The 19,900-nt window shown below is 43.6% G+C and overlaps 1 protein-coding gene across 1 annotated transcript in view; it reads right to left on the bottom strand.

Annotated features, from left to right (window-relative positions):
• Nucleotides 1-16,630, bottom strand: part of SAMD12 (sterile alpha motif domain containing 12) — a 255,150-nt gene extending 238,520 nt beyond the window's left edge. Inside the window, exon 1 of the mRNA XM_081111380.1 lies at nucleotides 16,485-16,630. Coding sequence (XP_080967506.1) covers nucleotides 16,485-16,497 — 13 coding nt within the window. The 5' untranslated portion in view covers nucleotides 16,498-16,630. The remainder of the gene's footprint in view (nucleotides 1-16,484) is intronic.
• Between the last annotated feature and the right edge of the window lie 3,270 nt (nucleotides 16,631-19,900).

The raw sequence follows: 19,900 nt of genomic DNA on the forward strand, positions 1-19,900 counted from the left end.
CCATACTGTACATACATACACAGGCTTCACTCCTAACTTGTTTTGTTGAGTGGCCTCGGAAAAGGTACCCAAAACCACTGGTGACCTTGAAGATAGTCTCTCTTTCAGCCTTAATTTTTTTCATGGAGGAAATGGACATAATATTAATGTTAGGTAAATAACTGTTTCACCATAATATTAATAACCATTTCACCAGACTATCATGAACAGACAGAATATTCGAAATAAACAATTATTAGTATGGCCTGAACCCCAACCCATCAGAACACTCATTGCTATCAACAAACAGTACAGCATATGCTAATATTAGTTCAATGCCTAATAAATGTTATTGTTACTAGTTTCTTATTTGTGTTGTCATTTTTTCTTCCTATGGTAAATAATAAAGGATTTTCGTACCCAGACAAATATGTTTTTAAATATTACTTCAATATAGCTACTTGGAAGATAGAGTGATGGTGAATCAAGAAAATATGGGGAGAAGAAAAAAAAGGAAACTTAATCTCTTGTTCCTTGAGCCAAGGATTAGGCACCGCCAGAAATCTACATAGCCACAGGCCTGCTCTGGCCGCTTTCATCCAATATCTAAGAAAAATTCTTGATCCCATTTAGGACATTCCATTTGGAAACCCCTTTAAGAAGGCACTGTGCCATTCTTCCCAATCATAGCAGCAATGACAGATGCTGTAATAAAAAGACTCAAGTTCTCAAGCTAGGCTCGGCCACCAATGAGTTACGTGACCTCGGGCAAAGGAGCCTTCACATCCTCATTTATGAAATGGGGACAAGGGCACCTGTTCCAGCTGGATTGGCCGTGGCTCCAATGAGAAGCTGTACTTTGGAAAGCACAGTGCTGTGCAAAGCCAGGGCGGTATGATTTCAACGCTGATGGCCTTGGGGTGAGCCCCAGCAAACATGCGGGTGCCAAAGCTACCAGCTACTGAGTTTCAATTAAGAAACCCTGGCCAAGCAAAGCAGGTCAGAGGGAGGCAGGAGCTTTCTGGGGTGGTAGAGAGGCACTTAGCAAGCAACAGACCGTGCATCAGCCAGGGAAGAGCACTCTCCCTCACTATGAGACTCGGGACAATGCCTCAGCATCCTGGAAACCTAATTCTTAAGGCCTTCAAGAGCAGGATGGGGGCAGGAGATAGGAGAAGAGTGTGGGAAGCATGCTCTTGCCTTGGCAAAATGGTTAAGTTGCCCAAGTTTATTTTCAGCACGTTTCACCTTTCCTTTTTGACATCAGCCCTATTTGCTGTTGGTTTCCTGAAACCCCGAACCCAGGCTGTAGGGTCAGATTTCCCTCACGGTACCTGCTGGTTGGCCTATGCACCCAACCCCTGCTCCACACGCAAGCACCCACCAAGGCCTAACCTCTCTAGAAAATGACTGATGTTCCGAAAATTATACCCTCCCCCAACATTTAGTAATTGGAGGTCCTCCTATCTCATCCCTGTCTCACCTTAACTCAGTTATTACAAAATAAATGAATACACAAGAAATTGTCAAGGACCCACGTGTTCTTATAGGTTATCCTTAAAAATTATTTGAGATATAATTGATATAATAGTAGGTCATCTTTTAATAGTCTACTTTTTAAAGAAAATTCTGAAGTTCATGTCTTAATCCAGTATTCCCCAAAGTGTCCTAACTAGGAAATTGGATGGGTACCTTTTATTTATTTTATTTTATTTTATTTTATTTTTTTATTATTAGTTAAGGTATTACAAATGTGTCCTCATCCCCCCCCATTAACCCCCAACCTCCCCCCCCACACACACACACACTCATGCTCCCATCCCCCTGTTGTCCATGTCCATTGGTTTGGCTTATATACATGTATACAAGTCCTTCGGTTGATCTCTTCCCCTTACCCCCACCCTCCCCTACTTTCCTTCTGGGGATTGATAGCCTGATCGCTGTTTCTCAGTCTTTGGGTCTGTCCCTTTTCATCAGTCTATGTTGTTCTCTATAATCCACAAATGAGTGAGATCATGTGGTATTTATCTTTCTTTGACTGGCTTATTTCACTTAGCATAATGCTCTCCAGTTCCATCCATGCTGTTGCAAAAGGCAAGAGTTCCTTTTTTTTTACCGCAGCATAGTATTCCATTGTGTATATGTACCACAGTTTTCTAATCCACTCATCTGCTGATGGGCACTTAGGCTGTTTCCAAATCTTAGCTATGGTGAATTGTGCTGCTATGAACATAGGGGTGCATATATCCTTTCTGATTGGCGTTTCTGGTTTCTTGGGATATATTCCTAGTAGTGGGATCACTGGGTCAAATGGGAGTTCCATTTTTAGTCTTCTGAGGTAGCTCCATACTGTTCTCCACAGTGGCTGCACCAGTCTGCATTCCCACCAGCAGTGCAAAAGGGTTCCTTTTTCTCCACACCCTCTCCAACACTTGTTGTTTGTTGATTTGTTGATGATAGCCATTCTGACAGGTGTGAGATGATAACGCATTGTCGTTTTGATTTGCATCTCTCGTATAATTAGTGACTTTGAGCAGGTTTTCATATGTCTTTCAGCCTTCTGTATGTCCTCTTTCGAAAAGTGTCTATCTAGGTCTGTTGCCCATTTTTTTATTGGATTGTTTATCTTCCTTTTGTTAAGTTTCATGAGATCCCTGTAAATGTTGGAAATTAAACCCTTATCAGTGGTATCATTGGCAAATATGTTCTCCCATGTAGTGGGTCTTCTTGTTGTTTTGTTGATGGTTTCCTTTGCTGTGCAAAAGCTTTTTATTTTGATGTAGTCCCATTTGTTTATTTTCTCTTTAGTTTCCATTGCCCTAGGAGCATTATCAGAGAAGAAATTTCTTTGGCATATGTTTGCGATTTTGCTGCCTGTGGATTCCTCTAGTATTTTTATGGTTTCCCATCTTACGTTTAAGTCTTTTATCCATTTTGAGTTTATTTTTGTGTATGGTGTGAGTTGGTGATCTAGTTTCATCCTTTTGCATGTATCTGTCCAATTTTCCCAACACCATTTATTGAAAAGACTGTCTTGACTCCATTGTATGCTCTTGCCTCCTTTGTCGAATATTAATTGGGCATAGTGGTTTGGGTCGATTTCTGGGGACTCTATTCTATTCCATTGATCTATATGTCTGTTCTTGTGCCAGTACCAAGCTGTTTTAAGAACAGTGGCTTTGTAATACAGTTTGATATCTGGTATTGAGATCCCACCTACTTTGTTCTTTCTCAGGTTGCTGCGGCTATTCGGGGTCTTTTTTTATTCCAGATGAATTTTTGGAACGTTCGTTCTAGATTTGTGAAATATGCCGTTGGTAATTTAATGAGGATTGCATTGAATCTATAAATTGCTTTGGGTAGTATGGACATTTTGATGATGTTGATTCTACCAATCCATGAACACGGTATATTCTTCCATCTGTTTATGTCTTCCTCTATCTCTTTTTTCAGTGTCCTGTAGTTTTCAGCATATAAGTCTTTTACCTCCTTAGTTAAGTTTATTCCTAGGTATTTTAATTTTTTTGGTGCAATGGTAAATGGGATTGCTTCTGTAGTTTCACTTTCTGTAAGTTCACTATTGGTGTAAAGAAATGCCATGGATTTCTTAGCATTAATTTTGTATCCTGCTACATTGCCGAATTCATTTATTAAGTCTAATAATTTTTTGATGGAGTCTTTAGGGTTCTGTATGTACAGTATCATGTCATCTGCAAATAAGGACAGTTTTACTTCTTCTTTTCCAATCTGGATGCCTTTTATTTCTTCTTCGTGTCTGATCGTAACGGCTAGTACTTCCAGTACTATGTTGAACAGGAGTGGTGAGAGGGGGCATCCCTGTCTTGTTCCTGTTTTTAGGGGTGCCTTTTATTTATATCCAATTCCAGCTCTGCCTCTTACTAGCTGAGTGACCACAGCCAAGTTGCTAACCTCACTGTGCCCCCTTTGTAATTTATAAGGGATGCTAATGGGCCTACCTGGTAGGATTGATGTGAAGAAGAATGAGCTAATAGATAAGCAGTAAGAAGAGCACCTAGCACATCGTCCAGGCATTACTACTTTCAGTTATGTGTTTATGTTACAGTTAACAACACTTCTTATCTGCACCACTCATCCCTTCCAAAAAGAGCAGCACTTTCTCCAAGAGGTAATATGTCTAAACTCTTGATGGTCCTGTTCTGACAGTCACCCCTCCTATCCTTTGTGTCTTTAAAATCTCCCTCTCTACCAGGTCAACTCACACAGTCTATAAACACTCTCATATGTTTCCTATATGAGCTTCTTTGAATTTGTTTCCCATCTAGGCAAGGCCCTTTGTCTTCCTTCTTCCAATTTCTCATCATGTATAAAACTCTTTTGACCTTGATCTCTCTCTTCCTCCAACTATTTCTCCCTTCTTTCCACTTCTATCTAGTTCCTTCTTTCCATTTCTATACATTTACTTCAGGAGTAGTGTCCTGATTACCCATTTAGTCTTTGAACTACTCTAATATGGATTTGCTTCCCCATCTCATCAGAATGCCTTTACTACTTGCCAGACCCGTGGGCAGTTCACAGCACACGCCTTGCTGGCTGGCTGTGCATCCTGCGATGCTGACACAGTCCATTCTGACATAGTTCCCCTATGACCCATGCTAGAGAGCTTGGACATGATTTTATTGGCAGTGGAGAGCTGCTGCAGAGTTGGGAGCAATTCTGTGTCTGCCATACCCTAGAATTTAAACAATCCCAGATCCTATATCTTACCCCCTATGAAGTGTTTCTCACATCTGCTTCTCCCTGTTCTTTCTCTTTCCTGTATTATCTCAGCGGGAAGGCCATTTCTGGGGGCCTGGCAACTCCCCTGATGAAACCCCTACACAGCCTACCCTGCCGGAGTCCATACCTTTTTTACTGGGTTACATTTACAACCAGAGGCTGGAATCTGACTCAATGGTAAGCCTCCTGAGGGGAGGGTTCATAGCCTTAGATTCTTTTACATCTCTCCATGCTGTTCACAGCTGTTATCTTGTAGCAGGTGCACAATGAAAACTTATTACCATATAAATAGAAATGCATACTCATTTGTGCTGGACAAACAATGAACACAGAAGACAGCATGACACAACAGCAGCAAGAACAAAAACCCAAAGACCTGGGATTCCTGACAAAGAGAGAAGCAAAACTGCAGAGAGCCAATATTGAGATCTACGCCTTATGAGAGATTTGATCCAAAAACCTAAAAGAACTTTCCCTATTGAAGAACAATGTTTTATTATAATTTTTTTTCTTAAATTACCAAAGTTTCCTAAAGACATAGTAAACCAGAACCAAACGACCAAACTGGAACAAAACCAAAACCAGAAAGCAACACACAACAGTGAAAAGGCAAGGGCTCTGGAATATGGCCGAGTTGGCAACAAAGCCCAGCTGTACCACAAATTAGCTGTGTGGCCTTGGGAAAATGTCTTACCTTCTCTGGACCTAAAGTCTTTCAATGATTGAGGAGAGGGAGGGGACCACTTATCTACTGCCTTATGAAGACTCATGTTTACAGATTGGACATCAAGAGGCTGGCTGAGCATAGGCACAAAATAACATTAGTTCTCTTGTCTATTCAACCAACAGTTGAGTGCTTTCTGTGTTTCAGAGAGGGTTACAGGCACTGGGGATGTTTCGGACAATAAAAAGTCAAATGCATGTTCCCATGGAATTCATCTGATTCATCCTTAGTCTCCATCAGAATAGAATGAAAGCCTAGGCCTTTCCCTCATAAAGAATACACATAATGCCCATATACAAGTCGTGCATACAGTTGTAAAGGGGTCGAGGACCTCACGAAACCTTCAGGTTCTTTTTGTGATCTTGGATTAAACCCCTATTTCAGGGATTCGCTGAGATTTTATTAAGAATGACTAAGGTCATATGCCGAAACCGGTTTGGCTCAGTGGACAGAGCGTCGGCCTGCGGACTGAAAGGTCCCAGGTTCGATTCCGGTCAAGGGCATGTACCTGGGTTGCGGGCACATCCCCAGTAGGAGGTGTGCAGGAGGCAGCTGATCGATGTTTCTCTCTCATCCATGTTTCTAACTCTCTATCTCTCTCCCTTCCTCTCTGTAAAAAGTCAATAAAATATATTATAAAAAAAAAAAAAAAGAATGACTAAGGTCATAGATAAGAGAGGTACAGGCAAACCTCAGTTTATTGTTCTTGGTTTCATTGTGCCTCACAGATACTTTGTTTTTTATAGGTATATATATATATATATAAAAGGTTTGTGGCAACCCTGAATAGAAAAAAAGAGTGACTAATTGCACTTGTTTCTGATTTACAAGAAAACAAAACAACCAAGGGGAGGGAGTAGGGATGCAGATGCTATCTAGGGCCCAGGGCAATCTCATCATTCAGGTACTAAGGTCTATGCGGATCCGTCTCCACAGCTGTTCTTCCTAAGCTGACCCACCCTATTGCAGGACAGTAAATCAAATGCTACTAGAGCCTGGCACACAGCTTCTCAATACATTATTTGTGAGTGGAAAGTGAAGAATATTCCACTTCTAAGCTACAGGAAGTAAACGCAATAGCCGCATAAGTTTCCTAGGACTTTAACACCAAATGTCAGCCCTATGGTTTTCCCAGGCAGAAATGTTTAGTAAACAACCACAATGTTAAAAAGCTAAGTTTCCCAGAGAGCAGAAAAGAAACAGGAAGCAAGAGTTCGGGCATCTGAAAATCCTGACACACATCTGCGGCTCCTCTCTGAGAGGGAAGGGGAGACAGGGTGATGACTCAGTGATGACTCAGCGAAGCCAGGTGCTCACTTCCACTTCTGGGCTACTGGTTGGTTGCTCTCTCCACCTATAAACCACTGGTCATCAAGGAGGCAATACGAAACTCCACACAAAGTCACCTGTAAAGTACATCTAGGGAAACCTGGTTGATATCATAGTTTCACCTCCATATAATGTACAGGCGCCTCCTCCTCAAAAATAAATAAAAATTTTTAAAAAGGCAACAAACCCTGAACTCAACATTTTACAGTGAAGGCAGCCATGTATCTAGGAGTTCAGTGGCAATTCCAAATTCCAATGTTCTATCCCCTGGTTCCACAGATCATGGAAAATCCTGGAAATCCTAATGTGTTTGCACCCAAATTGTATCCCCAACCAAGCCTGTCCTTTGCATTTGGAAGCAATAGCAGATTCTGTCAGGCCCTATACCTGATTTGTGGCTAACAATGGGTCTTGCCTATGAACTGAGCACTTCTCCCACTGTTTACGGAGGACAGCTGATGAAACACCAAATCCCAAGTCAGAACCACACTGGGCAGCAAACAAACCTGGCCTCTTCCATCCTCCAAATTTAAATCACTCTAGAGATGGAATCAACTAACCTTTCAGGCTTTGCTAAAGGAAGTCCATAAATCCCCTGGACAGGCAAAAGCAATTCCTTTCAAGGGCAGGTCAAGGTCCGCGCCACTCCCCCCTCTAACTCACAGTTAGTGGCCTCTCAGACATGGTCTCTCTCTTCCTACCTTCATGTTCTTGCCTAATTTTCTGCCAAGGTAAGACCTTCCCTCATCTGGGCTGCTTTCCTTACCTGTCTTTCTACCACCACCACACACACAAAAATTAATATCCAGAACTTGAGGACAAATTCTGGTATGTGTTTTTTGTTTTTTTTTTTTTGTTTTTTTATTAGAGAAGGGAATGTAACAGCTTTCTTCTGGAGGCAAAACAAGTGGTATTTCAGGCTTTTATCCCAGCGTGAAGGCCTGACACCAGTGTGTGTTTGCTATAGCTACGCTGCCAGTCTATAATGCAGCTCAAGGAACCCACTTCTGCAAAGGAGTTTCCTTCTCATCCCACCCTACTGTCTGCACAGTCCCCATTAATGTCATTCTCTCATTTTTGTGAGGTCAGATGATTAATACAGAGAAAAAAAAATCCACATCGAGGGAAATACGAGTGAGGCACAGTAACTCTAGAAGGCTGGCCGGCCATTTCTTAAAAAGTTAAAAACACGGTATATGACTCAAGAATCCCACCCTAGCTACTTATACAAGATAAATAAACCTTTATGCACCTACTTATAGTGGTTTATTCACAATTACCAAGAACTGGAAACAATCCAAATGTACTTCGTGAATGGATAAACGGTGGTACGTCCATTCAATGAAATAAAACAGAGTAATTAAGAGGACTCAGCTACTGATACCTGCAAGGATGTGACTGAATCTTACATGCATTACACTAAAGTGAAAGAAGCCAGACTCAAATGCAACATAATATATGATATCATTTATGTGACGTTCTGGAAAAGGCAAAAATATAGGGTCAGAATTCAAAGCAGTGATTGTCAGGGAGTGTGGGTATAGTGAAGTAGCACAAGGAAACGTTTTGGGGTGTAGGAATTTAATTGGATTGTATGGTGGTTAGGAGACTGCATACATTGTATATGTTTGTCAAAATGCAACCACAAATGGTACATTTTATAGTTGTAAATTATACCAAATTAAAGAAAATGTTAAATACTAATACAGAACAGAGAGAGGATATTTGAAATAGGAATTCAAGTTTCAAAATTAATAGTAAAATACGTTGAATAATATTTTATCCTGAGACAAGAAACTGAATTTACATTATCTCCTATTTGACCAAATTTAGTTAATTGTGTGTTCATTCTTAACAAAAATCCATTTTTTTAGCCCTGCAGTTGTGGCTCAGTGGTTGAGCATCCACCCATGAACCAGGTTATGGTTCAATTCCTGGTCTGGGCACATCCCTGGATTGGGGGCTTGATCCCCAGTAAGGGTGGAGGGGGGAGAGGAGACAACTGATCAATGATTCTCTCTCATCATTGATGTTTCTACCTTGCTCTCCCTCTCTCTTTCTCTCTCTGAAATCAATAAAAACATATAAAAATCAATTCTTAAAAAGTATATAACTTCTGCAATAATATTTATGTCAACAGGACAAGACACTTCTCATTTCACACTTGACTTTCCATAGCCCATTTGAAAAGACCATTTCCCCTCCAAAAAATATTTCAGGGTATCACTTTTAATCAAAGCTTCTTTAATTCTTAGTTGGTTTTAACATTTTTTTTGTTGGTGCCTATCAAGTCAGCATCTGATGTCAATTTTCTCTTTTTTAATGGTTTTCTGGTTTAACTCAGCCAGATATTGAGTCACAGCTGTATGACTCCACCTGTTTTCCAAAGTCACTTCCATAGAGTCCATGGAATTTTTTCTCTTTTGAAAGACCTAACCTTTCTCTGTGCAATCAATATACATACATACTGTACTGTATGGTTGGGTGATTATCAGACTATCAAAGAGATCCTGGCCTACAAAATTGTGGGTGTTATAGGGCAGGTAAATTTTTGGAGCGTAAAAATTATTTAAGTGATGAGTCCTCATGAATATACTCGTTATAAATACGATTACTTCCCTCTATTACCTCATAACTGCAGGAATTAGATAATTTATAAATCAAATAACACATTTAAACATAAGGATGCCTTATAGTTTAACAAGTACATTTTGTTGGTTTTATCCCAACTCTGAGAGCCTACATTCCTTCATTGAGTATCTTCTATTATTATACCAGACGCTACATCACCAGGGGGCCATAAAAATGACTTAGATACTTTCTTAAGTGTGGCAGGAAGACAAGAAGAGACAGACAGCAGCATCACCATCATCTTGTCTAACATTTACTGAGTGTTTATTGAGCCACTACCAGAAGGGGTCCTAAGAGCTTTATTGACACTAATATAAACCTCTCAACATGCCTATGAATATTATTAACATTCCAATTTGATAGATGAGCAAAGGCGTCTCCCAGCTGTTGAGTGAATGGCCTCGGCCCACCCAGCAGGTCCTTAGCAGAGATGGGGTTCACACCCAGGCTGGCTGCAGAGCCTGTACAGTTAAAGACAGCACTGTGAGTGGTATGCACCGCCCCCCCCCCCCCCCCGCCCCGACCCCCAACAGTGCGAAGTGAGCTGTCCTGAGCCCATTCTGGGCCCCAGCTCTCCAAGGCAGCCACAGCTCTGAGGCTCATACCCCACGGCCAGTCCACTAACAGCTGTCAAATCACTGAAGACGTGGGATTTTCTGGGCAGAACATCACCAAACACCTTCCACAGCAGCAAGGGCAGCCGGGGAGCAAAGGACCTGAGCTTGCCAGCTGGCTCCTCCCAGCCCCAGTGCCCTTGGAAAAGGGCTGCTGGAGGCAGTGAGGCGGCCTTCCCTGTCACCCGACAGCTGCCTCCCCTCCGTGCTCTTCACCGGGGAATGGAGCTGTACAGGCAGCTACTTGCACCCACACTTTAGTAAAATCAGACTAAATATAGCCAAGTGTGCTCTCCTGAGCCAGCTCAGAGCTGGTAGAGCTGCTGCATTCCTCTTCAGAAAACTGGGGAGGAATCGGCCTGATTTACAGGAGAGAAGCTTCCTGGCTCTCTTCCCTGCTTTCCAGAGGACTATAGGCAAGATCCAACTGGGCCTGGGAGTGCTGACGATTTGGCCCAGCAGAGGATCGAGCCTGTGGGAAAAGGAATGTTCTAGACACGACTTAGGAGCATCCTCATTCACTCACCTACCCATTAAAGGGCTAAGCCACCATAACACCAGGGCTTCGGGGGAAATCCATTAGGTAGAACCTATTCTACATACACCCCTCTGTTATGCCCTTTCCCATTTCCCCATCCATCCATCTCCTACTGAAGGCTCACTCAAACGCTACTGCCTTGGTTAGGCTTTCCCATCCAGCCCAGAACTCAATGCTCCATTTGTTCTCAGGCCTCCCACATTATGCCACTTGGACTTTTATTTAGCACTTATATCATCCAGCCTAATCTGCTTCTGTCTCCTTCACCAAAGGGGGTGGGGGTGGGGCAGAGTGGGCTAAGCTCCCTTAGTTATTAGATTTGGCCTCAGTCTACTAGTTTCTTGCACACAGGCAGCACTCTTACTGCTTATCAACAGAAAACGCAAAACCTGCCTAAAAGCCAGTGGAAGAGTTTGCAATCCACCCCCACCCCTCTCTCCTGGTTCATTAAATGCACATCTGACACTCCCCAGAGTTCAAGTACCAGGGATCAGCTTCAGATCCCTGCGGCCCCTCCTGTAACAGGTCCCCCACCGCACCCACTGTGACTCAGCATTCCAGACCACAGCGACACCCGCAAAGGTTCCACACAATCTCCCGTTATTAGCACCAGCCCTTGTTCCTTCTGGTGTATGAGTAAGGCAAGAAGGATGAGAAAGGAAGGGTGGGCAGAAAGGAATTAGTAAGGGCTGGGCTGGGCTGGGCAATGCAACAGTGGGGTTAGCCTGAAGCCCTGTCTGAACTGGCTGTGAGGTCCCCAGCCAGGAAGAGAGGGGAGTGGCAGGAACCACCACCACAGCAAGTCGGAGGCCCCACTGATCAGTCACTAGGCAGGAATTGTCAGCGATGGGCTTCTATCCACCACTCTCATGCCCTAAAGAGTGGTTCATAGATGCTGCTGGTGAGGGAGGGTCAGATCTTAGGGGCTAGGGAACAAAATAAAAATTAGAAAGAGGGTAAAAAAGACCTTGGTGTAAGTGAAATGGGGTAGCAGTCAGTTGAATAGTAACACCATAAGTACCTGCTAGGGAAACTTGTCCACAGTCCCACTGCTTTACAACATCTATTCTGTAGATGAACACAGTTGGGAATTTACCGTAGGGGTGAAAGGGGGCTCTGTGGAAATCAGAAGCTCTGTGGAAATCATAATCCTACCCATTCATTCATTCATTCATTCATTCAACAAACTTCATGCAGGGTCTACCATAGGCCAGGCCTAAGACACAGTGCCGCCCTCAGAAACCACCACCAAGTAGAAGAGGTGCCAACAAATAATTCCCAGCAAGGAAATGTAGTTAGAAAGACACAGGGGTGCTGGCACCGAGACAGCCATCTTCCTCCTTCCTGTGTCCTACAAGGGGAGAGCCATGAGAGTGACACTTCTGGTCTCTCTCCATGCCCTCATGGGCTTTGCTCAAAAGAGGAGAAGACAACGAAGCACAGGTGGCTGGGGCCTCCCTCCTTCCCTTGAGGTCGCCCTGCCTACTGTGGGAGCCCCATTCGCTCTGCTGTCCAGCTGTCAGTATCACAGTCAGGCACTTCTGTGAGGGCAGTTTCACTCTTGAGGTACAATATTAGTACCACTTTATCATTCAACCCAAAGCCAGAAAAAATGACCCATGTGGCCTTGCAATAAGCATGACAGTTTATCTCCTATTGTCACTCTCTGTGACTCAGTTCTGAATTCAAGCAGGGTCCAGAACCATCATTTCCAACTGCTTCCAACCGCTGCAAGTGTCTCTCTCATCTGCTCTTATTCCCAGTTGCTGTCATTACATATCTTAACAATATTTGATAATGGGCAGTTTTTTCACTCTTTTACAGGAGAAAAACTGTAGAACCTGAGCACTGAATGACTCATCAAGAGACCATTTGATATGTCAATTTGTTCACTTTAAGATGGAAAATTCTGATTCCCTAACACAGATGTCATTTAGAGCACATAGCCTTCTGATTGCAATCTTTGCTTAGTGGGGGGCGGGGGGGGGGGCGGGCGGAGGATGCTGAATATTAGAAATTATCTTACTGGCAGTAAGAGGGGCTATCCTATTAGATCTGGAATAGAAACACTATGTACAGGTTCATCTGCTTCACTTTACTTGAAGCTCTGTGGATGAAGCAAGGAGATAAATTGGGGACAAGGGCCTGGAAAACCCTTCTCTTGCTTAGGAGCGTTTATACTTCATTCATGAAACAACCACTGCGGCCCTCTAAGTGCCAGGCACCAATCTGGGAGTAATGAGATGAATACAACACAGTCCCTAATGAATCCACTCTTTTTCTCCCTGTATAATACTGCAACCCACTTCTGTTATTCAACAATGCCTCCCTGGACACACCATCTATCCACGGACAGTGAATCGCCTTGTGACTTCTGCATGCTACCTTCTTTCTAGTGGTCCTAGTTCTCCAGCTATTTGGGGTACTTTATTACAATACAATGTTGTTGTTTTTTAAGAGACATTGGATGCCAGGATAATCCCAATGTGAATGCAGACCATCACAGGTCCTATGGCTAGAAAGCACAACTCCAAGGTGCCCAGATGCCCATAGGTGAACAGGCCTTGATTGGTCAGGGTAGGGAACAGAGAAGTAGGCTGTTGTCAATAAATTCAAAGAAGAAAACACAAATCAAGGTATTCATCAAACAATAAACAAAGGGCACCTCTTTCTCCTCTCAAACTCAAGCTTCAACAAAATGAATGAGCTCCCTACTTGCCATTAACACTTTTACAAGTTCAAGCTTACTTTACAAAACAGGTTACATACCCCAAGAACCTTCTAATTTGTTAGTAATTAGGAAGACTGGTGTGAATAAGTGAGAATTTAGGATTAAAAAACATGTGCCAAATAGGTTTGTTGTTTTAAATGAAGAATGGGAGGGAGTTCAGATAACATTTGTTGAGAATCAATGTTGCAGGCACCCTCGTACAAGCCTTTTCCTCACAAGTTTTCTGGAAAGTACATAGTAATGTACCTATTCTTTTTTCCAGATGCAAAAATTAAAGTTCAGGTGTTAATTAACATACATTATATTTCCGATTCCAGTTCCTCTGGAAAAATTTCTTACTCTCTGAGTCAGTGTTTCTCAATGAGCTTGTGGACACTGGTCATTAGTTGGTCTTGGGCTGGGAACTTTGTGTATGATGACCCTGCCTGGAGGGAGTGTTAACATCCCTGGCTCATGAACACAAAATACCAACAGCAAACCCCAGCAGCAGTCCCTACATATCCACACACCCCTGAGGGCAATACCCCCTCAGCTGAGAACCACTAGTCTAAAAGGTTGAGTATCAAGACACAATACCAAAGAGAGGGGCGCATCCTTTAAAAGTGCCCCCTACTTTCAAACTCTGGAATCCAAGGCAAGTCCCATGCTCCGTGGAGTCATTTACAAAAGCTCTGTGCATTTATTCCCATGCATTCCAAGAGCATTTATTGAGTACCTATTATGGGTCAGGTACTGTGCTGGGAATATAAAGTCAAAGATAGCATGGTTCCAATCCCCAAGAGGTTACAGTCTCATAGTCTAGTGAGAGAGAGATTAAGTATGGTAAGAGTTAGGACAGAAGTAAGCACAGGTGTTGGGTAGGGATGCTTAGTGCAGAAGGCACCTCCCATAGATAGGACAGAGTGCTGGAAGGCAGACAAAAAGGAGGGCTGGGACAGGTTCCCAGAGGAGCGTCGAAAGACCAAATGAAAGTAGCCAGGAAGGGCCCAGTCTGGGCAGATAAAACTGCCTTTGCAAAACCAGAGAAGAGAGGAATCATATTTGTAGCCAAAGTTTAAACTACTTCATTCTTCAAGTGGAGACCTCATTGTGATTCAAACTCAGGATCTCCTGTTTACTAGAAAGGCAGGTTAACCAAATAAGTCACTAGATTTATCTTCCTTATAAGTTATCCGCTGTCCATGTGTATTTCCTTCCAAGGCCCTTGCTTTTGTGGGTATAATAACTCATCAGACAAGAAATACGACTAATTCTATACTTCTTCCAGTGAGCAGGAAATTGCTTTCAAGCACATTGTGGAGTGTCCCTCATTGGGGATACACAAAAGTGGGGAACAGAAGAGGTAATAATGTCATCTGAGGAATGAGGTAGGTAGAGGGGTGTCCATAGGTCAATAAACCCTTGACCCCAAGCTCAGGGTGAACTTTACCTTGTTGGTTTTTTGTGTGTGTTTTTTGTCAGTTTGTTTAATCTGAAATCATGTCTCACTTATCATCAACTCTAACATGCAAAAAGCCAGATCTTGCCTGGCCAGCATGACTCAGTGGCTGAGTGTTGACCTATGAACCAGGAGGTAATGGTTCAATACCTGGTCAGGGCACGTGCCCAGGTTGGGGGCTAGATCCCCAGTGGGGGTCATGCAGGAGGCAGCCGATCAATAATTCTCTCTCATCATTGATGTTCCTATCTCTCTCTCCCTCTCCCTTCCTCTCTGAAATCAATTAAAAAAATACATTTTTTAAAAAGCCAGATCTTTACCCTATTATTACATTTGCACAGAAAACTTAGAAACGACTTTGGCTATTGGTTTGTTCTTTTCAAAGGCATATATGTTATATATAATTAAAAACAACAAATATAGAAATAAATATATTAGATATGGATAGATAGATATCCAGAGGTGGCCAGCTGGGGATCTCTGAACCTGAGATAGCCCAAAGGCCGTAGTTTCCTGCATTCATGGGAGCTGAGCCCAGGACCTGGGTTGTTGTTACTTCAGGTGAAGTAATTATAAAGCGCAAGAGTCAAATTAGTTTCATTTCTCTCACCTGGGGTGGGGAGCAGAGAGGAAAGCAAGCAAGCCCTTATGGTTCTTTCTTGCCTCCAGTTTACAAGGAACAGGCTCATTTCCCCTTGGCAGGAAGCCTGATGCAACTAGCAGGCATGCCCTCTTTTTCCTACCTCCCGCCCCAACCCCTTCTCCTCTGACCTGAGCCACGCTCAGGAACCACAATTCTGTAGGTGAACTAGGCTCCCTTTAGTCCCATGATTTTTTTTTTCCTTCATTTTATCAGTTTGACCTCTAATCTGACATCACAGCCATGCCTGGTCTACATATTTCCCCCCGGAAACTGCCCTCCACAAGAAAGCCTGTGTTCCGAGCTAAGAGAATCTGAAATGAAAACGGGATCCCTCACAAACCGCCTGTCCCTGCTTTCAACAAGAAAGTTTAAAGGAGGCAGGACTGCTGAGCCCAAACTGCAAAGCCAAAGGCTTCAGAATTATACCAGGAAAGAGGCAGGTGGTCTTTGGGGGTGGAATTCACCCAAATCCAATAGGTTGGTTCTCCTTTTTACCCCTGGCTAATTCCATTTCGTTTCTGTAAACTTTGAACTCCCGGGAGGGTTGAATCAACAGAGACAGGTGTAGGGGCACCTCCACTCCCTTGGGCACATCTGCTGCTGCCCCTGCCCTGTGCAGACGACGAGGGGCCCTGGATTCCTGGACCCAATCGCAGTGCATGCTTCCTGATGACGCACCTTGCCAGGGTCCTCGCCAAGGTGTGGGGCGCAAGCGAGCATCCCCTGCCCAGTGGCCGCCCCGCTGATCACCCAGCTAGCCGGCCCCAGAGGGAGGGGACCGCGAAAGGGGCACCTCGGGGCTAAGACCTCCTGCCTGTCTCTCAGGCTTTCCCCCCATTTCCGGCACATCGTTTCACAGTAGGGACACTTTGTCTGCAAGCGTCAAGTCCTGCGCACCTACGTGTCTTTCCAAAGCAACTGAATAAAGCGCCTACTAGCTTTCCGTGGCTCAGGTGAGCGCCAAGAGGTGAAGGAGGAAAGGGCCGGCTCGCCACCACCCTCTTTCCTCTCCTCCCCACGTTCCCCAAGATTCACCGGGGATGTGTGTATTGGGGTGCGCGGGTTAAGAGGGGGCATAAAATGCCCAAGCGTCCCTTACCTTCCACAGCCATTCTCTCACAGCTTCCCTAACGCATGCATAATTTTCTTGGCCGAGGTACTCCTCCTTCCCCGCGCAACCCCCCTCCGTGCGCTTTCGCCTAAATATTCTGCGCTCATCTGCTCCAGGACCAACCTGCCGCGGTCACGCAGACAGGCTGCTGGCTCCCAGCTCCGCGCAAGGCCGCATGGGAAATGTAGTTCCCTCCCTTCACTCCGACCCGCGAAAACACTCCGAGTCCTTAGCGAGGCGCACCCCTCCCCTCCACACTCGGACTGCAGCTATGGTTTCAGCTGATCCACGCGAAGAAATCCCTCCTGGGGGGTCTCGTAAGCGGACAGGGGGACCCCCTGGAGGTGGTAGGGACTACATTTCCCAAGATGCCCTGAGCTGGATTTCGTTCCGCACTTAGAGTAGAGACCTGATTGAGATCCTCCCTTCAATTAGAAGGGAGTAAGCACCTGGCGCGGCTAGAGTGGGAGGTGGAAGGAGGCAGGGTTTGTGGCGTGATCTCCTGAGCTTGCTTTCTGGCCTTCTAGGCCACCCGCTTAATGAGGACAGCAGAGCCACCAGCGGGCTGTGGTTCATCGCCTGGGTCAGAGAGCCATTGCCCAGGGTGCTGTTGAAACTTGTTCCTCTGCTCCCTGGGATCTGTGAGGTTTGGCTGGATGCTGGCAAGTGTGGTTCAGGTGGCTAACACTTAGCAAAGGGTTGGCGGGTGGCCTAAAATTCCTAACCAGGCGTCATTCCTAAGGAGCAATACCTGGGAACCAAGATTCCACCCGAGGATGTCAGCGAGGGAAACCTGTCTGGCTTCCAAGGTAGGAAGCTTTCCAGTTGCCTGGCCCGGGGCCTGTCGGTGGTCGGTGATGGGGCCTAATAATGAACAGCGCCTCGGAATTAGTGTTTTTTCAACTTCTGAACCTGTGCCCCAATTACAGGTGCTGGGGTACCTGGAACACACAGGAAAGAGAGAGTCACGTGGAGGGCCGTAGAATTCCAGAGTGGAAGTTCGCAAACTTTTTTCCTCCTGCATGTGGAAATACAGATGTACGTATGGCTTGGTAGAGAGTGAGGGAATGGTCTTCGGGATAAAATGGACCCAGGATTGCAGTGAGCCTTTGAAAGGCCTTGAGTTTGGAACTGTACATAGTACCACTTCACTTCCACCCAGCCCCTAGCATTTCTGTCCTCCTATATATATACTTAAAAAAAAAGAAAGAAAGGAAGGAAGCAAGAAAGAATGAACAAACTAAATAATAACTCTAAGGAAGTACAAAGATCTGATTCTTCCCCTTATCATGACAAATTTTCTTTTTCTGTCTTGGTCATAATTTTTTTTTCTTTCTTTTTTCTTTTCTTTTCTTTCTTTTCTTTTTTTTTTTTTTTTCTTTACCGCTAAGTACCTATGTGTTTAGCCCTCTTATTATTAGGTAGCATAGCTGTGTCTCAGTCTTTTCAAAAGACCTGTGTGCATCCATTAATGATACTTTGACTCTGAGTCGGGAGAGCTGTGTGCACATCAAACCCAAGGCTTCCAGCTTTGGTAAAGAGACCTGTTCAGTCAGACAGCGCCATTTTTCCAACCACATATACAACCAAGCTCTCCAAAACTTTAGAAGGAACTGAAGTCCAGATGCTGTCTTTCCTCTCAAGTATACAAAATGACCAAAGCATTCATTTCCTTAGATTGAATGAATGGAAAAAAAGTCATGAGAGAAGAGGCAACATCAAGAGTTCTCAATGTTGCTCATCAGCCCTTTACAAGCACACTTTCCTAAGCCCGGCCTTAGTCTTACAGAATGAAGATATTTTTGAGGTTTGGGTAGGGACACTTAAGTTTTAAAAATCCACAGGTGATTCTACTCTGTAGTGAGGGCAAAAACTATTGGTCTGCTCTCAAGCCTTTGAGGATCTGGGTGATACTAAAATGTGAAAATCACTGAAATTAATTTTTAATTTAAAAACCTCATTTCATTGCTTCTCAGCCTTTAGGCTAAGGTCAGGTGTAAAGACATCATTTCACCTGAAGTTTTTAAGACCTCTCTCAACCAATATACAGTTTGAATTTCATTTAGTGTAAACGTACGTAAGGTGTGAAGGAAATATTTGTTTAACCACATGAAATAGCCAATATTTTTTAACTTTAAAAAAATCTATAAACAGAGCAATTTTATGTGTTTTTACCTACTGAAGGATAAACAGCAGTTAAACAGGGGTTTTCAATTCTGGATAAATATTAGAAGCACCTGGGAAGCTTTAACAACAATCACATTTCCAGTAGAATGGTCAAAAGAAAAAGACAGAAAATACCAACTCTTGGCAAGATTGTGGACCAGTAAGGACTCATGTATACTGTGCAAACTGATACAACCACTATGGAAAACCATTTGGCACGTTAAGCTGAATATTGGCTTATTCTGTGATCTAGCAGTTTCAATCAAACATATATGCATACAATTTTCCGAAAGACATAAACAGAAATGTTTGTGGCTACATTATTTGAATAGGTACAAACTGGAAACAACCCAAATGTTCATCAACAATAGATTGGATAATCAAATTGTGGTATAACCAAACCATCCTCTATAGCAGGGGTCAGCAAACTATGGCCTAGGGGCCAAATATGGCTCACTGCTTATCTTTGTATGGCTCATAAGCCACCCCCTCATAAGCTAAGGGTGGTGTTTATATTTTTAAATGGTTACCAAAAAAATCAAAAGAAGAATATTTTGTGACTCATAAAAATTATAAAGAAATACCCACATAATATTCTTAATTTTGCTTTTTGGTCTGCGAAACCCAAATATTTCCTATCTGGACCATTATAGAGAAAAGGTTTTTCAAACCCTACATAAAATTAGAATGAATGAATAAAACAACACAGTTGAGCCCTAGCTGGTTTGACTCAGTGGATAGAGCGTTGGCCTGTGGACTGAAGGGTCCTGGGTTCAATTCCAGTCAAGGGCACATGCTCGAGTTGCAGGCTTGATCCGCAGGAGCGGGTGTGCAACAGGCAGCTGATCAATGATTCTCATCATTGATATTTCTTTCTCTCTTTCTCTCTCCCTCTCTCTAAAAACAAACAAAAAAACCCTAAAACAACAACAACAACAACAAAAAACACGGTTGAACCATATGCATTAGTTACCTATTGCTGGTAACAAATTGCCCCCAAATATAGTTGTTTAAAATAATACCCATTTATTGTCTCAATGTCTATGAGATAGAAATTTGGGCACAGCTTCTCTAGGCCCTCTGCCTCCGGGTCTTTTGCAGGCCATAATCAAGGCGTTGGCTGGGCTGAAGTCATCTGAAGGCTCATGGGGACAAGATCTGTTTTCAAGATCACATAGCTGTTGGCAGATTTCAGCTCCTCACAGGCTGTTCTTGGGTGGAGGGCCTCAGTTCCTTTC

Source organism: Myotis nattereri (genome assembly GCF_964212035.1).
Source record: "Myotis nattereri genome assembly, chromosome: 17".
Taxonomy (NCBI): domain Eukaryota; kingdom Metazoa; phylum Chordata; class Mammalia; order Chiroptera; family Vespertilionidae; genus Myotis; species Myotis nattereri.